The sequence below is a fragment of the Xiphias gladius genome, chromosome 16 (assembly GCF_016859285.1).
Source record: "Xiphias gladius isolate SHS-SW01 ecotype Sanya breed wild chromosome 16, ASM1685928v1, whole genome shotgun sequence".
In the NCBI taxonomy this organism is placed as follows: Eukaryota; Metazoa; Chordata; class Actinopteri; order Istiophoriformes; family Xiphiidae; genus Xiphias; species Xiphias gladius.
The window spans coordinates 11,097,888-11,108,428 of NC_053415.1; the positions used below are offsets into that span (position 1 = coordinate 11,097,888).

The 10,541-nt window shown below is 39.8% G+C and overlaps 1 protein-coding gene across 1 annotated transcript; it reads left to right on the forward strand.

Annotated features, from left to right (window-relative positions):
• The first annotated feature begins 977 nt into the window (after nt 1-977).
• Nucleotides 978-1,931, forward strand: LOC120801640. The gene has a single exon (XM_040148799.1). The coding sequence runs from the start codon at nt 978-980 to the stop codon at nt 1,929-1,931; it is 954 nt and encodes a 317-aa protein (XP_040004733.1).
• Nucleotides 1,932-10,541: the final 8,610 nt, after the last annotated feature.

Genomic DNA, 10,541 nt, shown 5'->3' on the forward strand with positions numbered 1-10,541 from the left:
TATTAACAATATAAATAAAAAAAAAAAAATAAATATAAATAATAAAATGTCTTCATTGAAGAAGTTATAATTGTTTTCAAATAATGTACATGGATAAAAACTTTAAAATTTCCTAAAAATATCATTTTAAATGAATACCATTTTTAAATGTTTAAATAGTGCTTATTGAGACTAAATAGTGTTACCACAGTGTCTGATGAGGCACAGAAATCTCACTGCTTAGTCATCATATCATGTTTTTTCTGACAAATCCTCCGAATTAGATTTAAGCATCAAGAATGATAACAATATCTTTCTGTCAATGGTCTTAACCCCTTGATGCTGACCGAGGTCAAATGATTAAAGGTGTTACCTTCATGATCTGGCAGAAATATTGCAATCTAAGATACATCCATTTCGGATGTATCTAATAATTAATCACATGTGATCCATATAATCCTCCTCATTCTTCATAGTTTCAACAATTTCTGTGCTTCGTACTTAATAAAATTATGACTACAAATCCCTCCTTTATTCTATGTTTTTTGGTATTCCTGTCACATCTGGGTGCAGTTATGCCAAACCCACTTAGACTCGGGCACCAAATTCAGGTCATTTGCCTGATGTTGGCCCTTTAATCTCATGTGTGATCCTGCTAATATTTTACTTTCCAGACAATGTGTTGATGCTGCAACTTTCTATCCTATTTTGCTATTTTAAAAAAAAGTTACATCTCTAAACTTAAAACACTTTGCTTGGAGAAGTAATTTTTAAACATAGTCACAAATAGTCATGTAAAAAAAAATTATGAATTCATCTAAGTAAAAACATGGTGTATTGTCCTTTTTCTAGGGAATTTCACAGTAATACGTTTTATTTTCATATTCTAATTTGCATGCGATGTAAATGTTTTATTGCACAGAGTTGGAGTGCCCCACTAGCTTGATTCGTAGGAGCACTACAAGGGAGGAAGATACAGAAACGGAAAGCAAACGAAGATGGACTACCAAACATGTGTCCTAATTAATTGGCCTTTTCTTATTCTCAACATTGTGGCCAATGCATTCTACATCTTTTGCATGCTCCGTCCACTCCATGGAGAAAGGATCAAGCAACCTCTGAAGCTTCTCCTGGGGTCCTTGATTTGCTGTACAGCTGCTTACCAGATGTCGGTTATGATGCTGTTCTTTTCTAACCTCACAACTAACAACGGGAATCTCATGCGAGCCTCATATGTGATGTCAGTCTGCACTTTGACCACCAGTATGACCTCCTCCGCCTGGCTGAACTTCTTTTACTACACCCAGATTGTACCTGCCCAGCGAGCGCTCTTCATCTGGATTAAGAAGAATATCAAACCCATCATCTACTGCATTTGGCTCATTGAGAGAATACTCAATTTGTCTGACTTTACTGTCATGTTTTTAAACAATTCTTTTGTTGGCTTTGAATTCAGTAACAATTTCTCAACGGACCATGATCAGCATCTGTCTACAAGCGATTACTTGCCTTGGCTAGCAGCTATGTATACCATTCAGGTTTCCATAAGGGAGGCCCACTTCTTTTTCTGCCTGGCTGTTATGGGGATTTCGAGTGGTTCTACTCTAGTCTACCTGTGCAGACACATGCGGCGTATGGTAGCAATTGGACAGCCCTTCTGCTGCTCCCGCCTCAGTGGTCAGGTGAGGGTCACCATCACTGGCATCCTGCAGGGAGTCCTGTATGTGGTCTGTGCTGTGTGGAGTGTGTGCATCTTTCTTTCTCAGCAGATGCCCTCTCCATTCATCAGTCCATATATCAGTTTCACTGTCATTAATGTGTACATGACAGGCACCACGTTCAACCTGGGAGCGGGTCAGACTGTATTCAGACTGAGAGCAGCAGACTTCTGGATCAGAGCAACTCAGTGGTGCAAAGCGCCTGAAGTACAACAGTCTGAACGAGGAGGATGATACTGACGCTCAAACCAGAAAACCAGGACACTGGTGAGAATGCCAGGTGCCCCGGAAGCTTGTCAGCCAAGTCAGGAATTCTCTCGGTTTATAAAACAAAGTGCTTTACATTTTCTAAAAATCATAGTAATGTAATTGCTAGTAGTAATTTGCAGGCTCACTGTTAAAATGTTTCCTAACATTAACTTTTTTGCAGACAAATGAAGAAATGTAGGTCCTAACACTTTTCCACAAACTTTTCTTTGTTTGAATTTTATGCAACTTTATACTTCCACTTGATATTGTTCATTACAAATTAAAAACATATATGAAAAAGTTACGAGATAACTAGAATGCATTGTTATAGGTTAAATTGCCTAACAGTATATAGCATAGTTCAAATAAGCTCCACCTCGACAAACTACAACAGTAAAATGTTAATTACACATCAATGCATGAGAAATAATGATCATATATAATTCATATTTATAACACTGTACACCTGAATACTTCCTAGACTGCTGTTGATTTGAAGCCATGCCGCAGCCACTTTGACTCAAACTCAGGTCATTACCTTGCTGTTGGCCCTTTAGTCTCACGTTTCCTATCACTTTCTGAGTTTTCAAAGACCATGTCATGTCATTTTTACAGTTTTTTTTCTTCATAATTATGAGAAAAGCGAACTTTTCTTATAATCACAAGACTGTATTTTATGATTGTGAGAATATGAATACACAAAAAAATCTATCCTTCATATTTACAGTAAAACTATCTCATAATTAAGAGATCAAAATCATGTACTAAGGATCTGGTAATAACCAGTCTAGTAATTACAGCATCTCCTATTTGATAGATAAGTATATAATAATGAGATATGAATGACAAAATCCAGATGCTGTAATTATGAAATAATTTTCTTGTAATTATGAACAAATTGTTTGTAACTGTGTGTTAATTTTCTTGTTATTGTGGGATGGGATTTCATTATTATGAGATATTCTGCCATAATTTTGAAATTAAAGTCTCTGTAATTATTAGATGCTAAATTGAAAAAAACAAACAAACAAGATACAGAAATTATGAGTTTTGTGAGAGGGGGCTGTAGCCAACTGGTCTGGACCACAAGGACCATAGTCGTAGTAACCAGTGATCCGTATTAGCGGCCATGGTCAGTGGACAGACTGGACAGACCCCTGAGTTGGCTCATCTCCTGCTGGCTGCCAAAGTTTTTGCACAGTTTTGAAAAGCAGTGATGAGGATAACAGAGTATGTTTTTTTTATATATATAATGAACATTTGGTTTGAAAAAAAAAAATCCTGTTGTAATGCTCATTTTTCATTTGCACACCTCCCATGAAGCTTGATATACAGTATGATGTCATTATGCAGTCCCATTTCAACTCAGTCCCTCTAACATTTGGCGAAAGTAGAGGGACAGACAACACTTGTACTAAAAAAAATACATGAAAAAAATTTCATTTTAGACATTTATTATAAATTCATCTACTATTGTATTCATATATTCCACCACTTTAGTAAAGCTAAGACATGGGTAAATCCTTTTCAAGAACCAAAACAATTCATCCACATGAGTTAAGGTCTGTTTTCACAAGAGATTTGAAGAATTTCAAAAACTGGACGATTTTTCAGCTTTAGGGCCAATTATTTCTTTACACAGTGCTCCAGGACAAATTGGTGCCTCTTTGTAGAGAGAGCTGAGATTTTTCTGAAAAATCTAATGTAAAACACATGGGTATCTTGTTATAAGTAGGTACCGTTAAAAGGTGAATTTAATAAGATATGTAAAAATCGAGAAATTCCCTTAGATCCCACAGGGTTTCTATACACTAGTCTCTATATCCCTTTCCCAACCTTAGATGTGGTACATGTTGGCAGCATCCGTCCTTTCCACCTGAGTACTGGCAGGCTCTTCATGAAGTCTAAAAAGAATTTGCTGATTGAGAAGCCCCCTGGCCATGAATTCAAGGGAGGTGCAGATTCATAGGACTCCGTTTGAGCGAAATTCCCACCAGACATTACTGGGAAAAAAAAAAAACCCACTTATAGTGTCCATCCATGATCATGAATACACTGTGTGCTTAAATATCAAACACAATTTAATTTAGATTAAAGACTACAGCCTGTTATCAAAGTAGAAAGCGTCCTGTCCTTCCATCAGACATGAGTCTGGTTTGTCTTGTCTTTGTTGGCATCTACTTTCAACGTAGCTGGTGTCCTCCTCATCTTCCAGTTGAGGGACAAATAGAGGGTCTTTGCCCAGGAGGTTGTTCCAGTCCAGATCCTGGAAGAATGGATGTGCGGTAAGCTCACTGGCTCCTCCGGGATAAGAAGTACGACAATCAAACATTTAGTTTGTACATCCACAAATCTTGGGCCCGGTTTAAGAGCTGCACCTGACCCAGTCTCTCCACACCGCCTCCCCAGCCCCTCTAATATCTTCCTTTGTTACAAAAACACTCAGTTAATGGTGACTTTCCTTCAAAGGTCTCTGGAGCTCTCAGCGGTTATCAGGACCTAGACTCTCTATGGACAACCTTCTCATTAAGGTTTATCAAGCTAGTCTCATTCCTGTTACATCTAGTGCACCTCTAACCCTGACACCCATTAGTACTATAATAAAAATGGAGAACGCTGAGCAGCTGGGACACAAAGCAACAGGTAAAGTTTTTGTTCGGGAGATGCAGAGTCACAAGCTGGTAATATACTGTATGCTACCTGGATTTACTGTTGGAGCGCAGTAATTCAAACATCACCAAACACCAGAAGCGGATAATTGGTACTATAATGAAAAACTGTATAAGTCAGAAATTTTGTTGATTTGCTCAAGTAATTCCCTTCAGCAATACTTTCAAAAAACAGCTCTACACTGCTGCTGCACTGTCTGTCGTCATGGGCAGAATAACAGACTGAGGGGCCTGGAGCAGAGAGTGAGCTGCCGGGGCCCAGTAACCTCCCCTTCCTCCCAGTCTCTGTGCAGTGTGTAAAGTTTTGTTTTTACATGCAGTAGTACTTGGGCTCGGGGTTGCTGTGTGGTCAATCAATTAAACACAAAGTAATTTAGCAATAGGCAACATGTAAAGCACAAAACTAAAATAAAGAAGTTTTGCAGTTTTTGACACTGGGACCCCTGGATATCTGGGACCCTGGGGGCAGTTTGCTGCTGTGAACCTTTTGGTGTTTTAGCCTTCTCTGTTACAGGCACCGGCCTACAATACTTTCAGTGGTAGACAATTATGAGGCGCGCACACCTAAAATCTGGGCCTGCACGTAGTCACAGTGGTGGCATTAAATCAGTGCTCTTAGCTACTGTATGTGTGGAAACCAGCTGGAATTCACTGGCCTATTACTCCACAGGTTTTTCACTGAGCCGCGTATGTGTCCTACTGTATTCATCCACGTGTCCATCATTTGTAAAGCTGCCACTTACCTGTACCCAGGCGCTTCATACATTTCCTCTTCAGGAGACAGGTGATGAGGTCCCGGGCATCAGCTGACGCAGCATCTGCCCCCTGTGGCCAGATGAGCTTATCTGGAAAAAAAAAGCTGATAACAGTCATCTGATTAAGTAATTTTAAAAAATTGTCTATGCCACCAAAGGTATTGGCAGAATTCTTTTAGGAAAACCTAATTAACAACGTGTAAAGATTAAAATCCAAAATCTAAAAGGAACAAGGAATGAAAGCTCCATGTCAGAGTTTTATGAGAGAAGCTAAATCATAAAGTGGGAGAATGTCTTTTAATTGTGGTTAAAATACGGAATGAGTATTTCAGAACTACTAGAATGATAAATGCAAATGAGGAGAAGAAAAATAATTGAACTAAAGATTCTTAATTTTTGACCACCTGATAAAGGATCTCTTCTACTCTGTTTCCAGAGAAAGGGGTCGAGCCCCCGAGGAACTCATAAAGAATTATGCCCACAGCCCACCAGTCTACAGGCTACTCATAGCCCTGCCTCACGATCCCTTCTGGGGCGATGAACTGTGGAGTACAGTAAGAGGAAAGTGGACGAGGAGAGGAAAACAGAAAATGGTGTACATGCAAAGCAAAGCATAGCATAGTGCGGCCTGCATGTCTACGTGGCTGGACTCCTCCTGCCCTCAACTGCTTCACTGCGTGTCGTTGTGTTTTCTTCCCCTTCCCCTGCGTAACCATCATGCTGGAGAACTTCTCTGGATAAGAGCATCTTCTCCGCAGCTTACGGTTAATGTGCTGCTGCTGCTGAGGCCAGGGAGGAGACATAGAGACATAGAGACATATGTAAGCATTTTTATATAGGACTGTGCAATTAGGCCGGACCAGTTAAGCCTGAAGAGAAGGGACAATAAGATTAGAAGACACGCCACCAGCTAACAGTGAAAATAGTTCAAATATACCTTTCACTGATTCTGAGATAAATAATCTGAAAGTTCTTTGCATTTTTCAACAGTACCATATTCTTATCTAAGCATACAATATCTAGAGAGCCATTTTTTAAGATTTGTGGTTGCACTTTCTCACTGCAGACACTGCACACAAAACAATGAATCATAATGGAGTTAGCATACCATTATTCCTCGCTATGTTTTTCCATGTTCACTAAGGACACGTTGCTTCCCTCATCTTGTTCTCATCTTTGGGAAGTTGCTCTTCTTTGCTCTCATCTGTGGTTTCTTTGGGGTATTTTTTATCATCTGTGGTCCTGGAGTCTCCCAAAGACACAACTGAAGGAAAAAAGATAAAACTTTCATTGATTCTGAAATAAATAATTGTTTTTTAAGACAACAGTTCTAAGTTCTTACTTAAATAAACATAGAGTATGTACAGTATTAAATCATTTTACTCCTTGAACTTCAAGGAGTTGCCGTCCGGAATCTGTTTGCATCCTTGGTCAATCTTGTTTCTCGTCCTGGGGCTGATTCTCATCTCTGCTGTCATTCTTGGTCTCCTCTGGGGGATTTTTTTAAAAATCTCTTGCGGTCTTGGAGTCACCCAAAGACAACATGGAGTGGGACCGTCCTTAATCTTTTTTCTCATGCTGGGGTGGTGTCTCATCTCTTTTATCATCAAAAAAAAAAAAAAAAAAAAAAAATTTAACCATCAAACAGTCCTGAATGAAGAAAACCCAGATGAAGGGATAAACCTATCCGACGAAGACAGTACTACAGAATAAAAACACAGGAGGCTATTACTAGAGCCATTTTACTTCTTTTGGTTACACTTTGTTATTGTACATATTACCCTCAAATTAATGACCCATAATTGGATTACCATTGTGCCGCACCTTGCTCTTCCATGTCAGCATTAATACTTTGCTTTACTCATCTCTCTTGCCTAATCTCTCTTTTCATCCTGGGGTTGATTTTCATCTTGTAGCTCATCTTTGGGCTCCTCAGTGGTCTTTCAATCATTTGGGGTTTTGGACTCACCCAAACACAGCTATCAATAAAAAAAAAAAAAAAAAACACGGGTAAGCCTGTCATTGATTCTGCGATGAATAATGGCACTTTCTCAAGGGAGAATACTCTTCACTTATGTAAATATAACATCTGTAGAGCCATTTTATTTCTTTGAATTACCCTTAGTTGTTCGGAGCTATCCCTCATCTCTTCTTGTGTCATTAGGCCTGTTAGCTCATCTTTGTTTGCATCTTTGGGTTTCTCTGGGGTCATTTGGGGTCTTGCAGACATCTAAAGAAAGCCCAAAAGAACAAAACAAAATAGATGAACTCATCATTAATTCCGAGATAAGTAACAATTTTTTCTGACAGCACACTATATACTAATGTAAACATATAGTATCTCTGGGATATTTTATTCTGTTTTAATCATCCATTGTAAAAGTATACATTACCAACAACATAAAGAAAGACAATACTTTACATTTAGATTTAGCAGTGAGTTAACATGCCATTCCATGTCTACTATGAAGATTTTGCTTACTTCAACTCTCTTATCATCCTCAGGCTGTTTATCATCTGTTTTCTCTTCCTGGGCCTGCATTAATTAATTTCTGGTCTCATCTAGAGGGGTTTGTTTTTCTCTTCACTCTTGGCACAACTTTTCCTCATCTCCTCACTTAATGTCACATCCCAGCACATCACATCACATCATCACAACACAAAAAAAACCCAATTATGTCAAATTAACTTTTAAAAGAGCACTTCCCTTGAGGGTAACTCACTTCTCCTCGCTGGATCATCTTCTGTCCTTGTTGGCAGATCGTCAGTCGATGTCAGGATGAAAAGAGTCGTTGACGGAGATCGTCTTTTCCAAGAATTCGAGTCGAGTTGAAACCTCACTTCCTGTTCTCTTGGCCGACTCTGGATTCGTTTCTGTTCGAATGAGGATCATGACCGAACCTTCTCATCATGTCGCGGCTCCCACAGTCACGTCTCACCGCAGAAGTGAGATGTTTCATACAATAAATCACACACGAATAATTTAACCAGCCTGTTGACATAAGACATAATTTCAGTAAACACGTGACCCTCCCTGTGCAGGGGTCAACCACCACAAAACGATTCCCCACTTGTGGGAAACATTGGAACCTGCATGACATGATGTGTTGTATCTAAATGCTTATATGTGCACTGTGTTATGAACTTTGTTCATATGTGTCACCGTGTGGACACTCAACTAGTCCTTATGGAGTGTTCACGGATGAACTGGACGATGTGGGCCTTCTCATGGTGTCCTCCAACACCGATGACACCAGATACGAAGGCCCACATCGTACAGGCCCAGCTGGATTCATTGGCTTTAACAACAGCATCGTAATGAACACGGTGGTTACTCTGCTCTACTAATCACACTCTGCTCTAGTCCTCAAACCAAGCCTGTCTTGTTCCTTCAGTGGGAAAAAGGATGAACGCAAGCGTGTGTCACCTGGGTCGCTGGTAGGAGCTGTAGTAACACAAAGAGGCCACAAGATGGTGCTGTTCCTGCAGGTAGGTGGTGTCGTGTGTGGGCTTTGTCGTCTGCTCTCCCACATTCACCGCTCCGTGAGCGTTTGCTGCTTAAACAACCCCCACCGAGGGATTGCTTTTATTTCGTAGCTGCTGTGCTTGTCTCATGAAGCCAAACTGAAATCACGCTCCACATCTGAGCAGACCTTTAAAAGCAAGACTGGTTTCTGAAGTTCTGGAAAAAAAATCCTCCCTCCCCTCGTCCACACATCTCAGTGCAGTCAGACTCCACAGAGATCAGCACTGAAAGAACAGCAAATCTACCTCCATTTTACTCCCTGAAACCTTCCTGTTTGTGGTGATAACTGAATCCTAAAATCAAGACGAAATGCTTCTTTATGTGAAGAATAGCTAACTTATGTGAGGCACATCTCTCCTTATGTTTCTGTGCTTTTGCCTGCCTTGAAAATTTTCCTGAGGCCTATGAAACACATTGATAAGACTATGAAAAAATAACTATTCAACTTATTCTTTGTGTGGACAGGAGATGTTATATTGTGGTTTTCTGTGTGTTGTATCCATTTGAGAAGAGATCCGTCCGGTTAGTTCTGTTGTGGAGCTCAGCGTGAAGAGTTATGCTGCCTGTATGGATGCAACCTGTAGGGAAAAAAATAACACAGTCTGGTGTGTATTTTATGCAACACCTGATAATACTTTGGCCTTGGTGTGTGATCTGGTCATAATGGAGAAGTCTGAGAGATGGGATTTTGTATTTATATTTTATATTGTTTTCCTATTTCCCCAATCTAAGCCCAAGCCAAATCAAGCGTAAAACTTTGGAAAGTACAACGTTTTGACAGATTATTGATATTCAGCTCAAGTTTGTCTTTAAAGACTCATAGTCAGCATGATCCATGGCATTGTCTTGTCTTTATACTTTGCATCTAACAAATAAATTTTGAATCTAGCAAACAAAGCACATCCATAGTCATAAAATGAACCAACTGAACATCAGTTGGCAAAGTCAGGTTCGGTTGTCAGTCCTTCAGAATCCAGAACAAGCTTCCTTCTAGAGACTCTTTGAATATTCAACAGTCACCATAAAAAGATGTAGATGTCTGCACTGACAACCCGTAAGGAACACTATTTGGTCCATGGTGGTTGTCGAAACAGCAACCTGGTGAATGTAGTGAGTCCAGCTGGTCCGGATCCATGTGGACCACTGGTTCATATTTATCAACTGTTAAATAAAATAGCCACTCACGTGCTATGCATAGATAGATGGATAGATAGATCAATAATCAAGTCACTTTTATTTAAATAGCACATTTAAAAACGACAGGAGTTGACCCAAAGTACTTTACGGTCGCGGCGGATGGATTAGCAACACGAGTACATATCAAGAAAGGAATAAGTAGCGCGAGGATTAAAAAAAATAGATAGACTGATTTATTACTATCTATGTACTGTACAACCACACAAAGTGCAATATAAAGTCCAACAATAAGAATATGCATAGCCGATAATAGAGAATATGTACGCAACGGATTACAAGGAGCGTAGTGGTAGTAACCAGTGATCCGTATTACAACAGACTGGACAGACCACTGAGTTGGGTACAGCCCCTTCTAATTTCCTTTTTCTTTTTTTCCCCCCTTCGCCGGATGCATTGCACGTCCCAGCTACACGTCCAACCGATTAGGCGAGGGGCGACATTTCGAGCC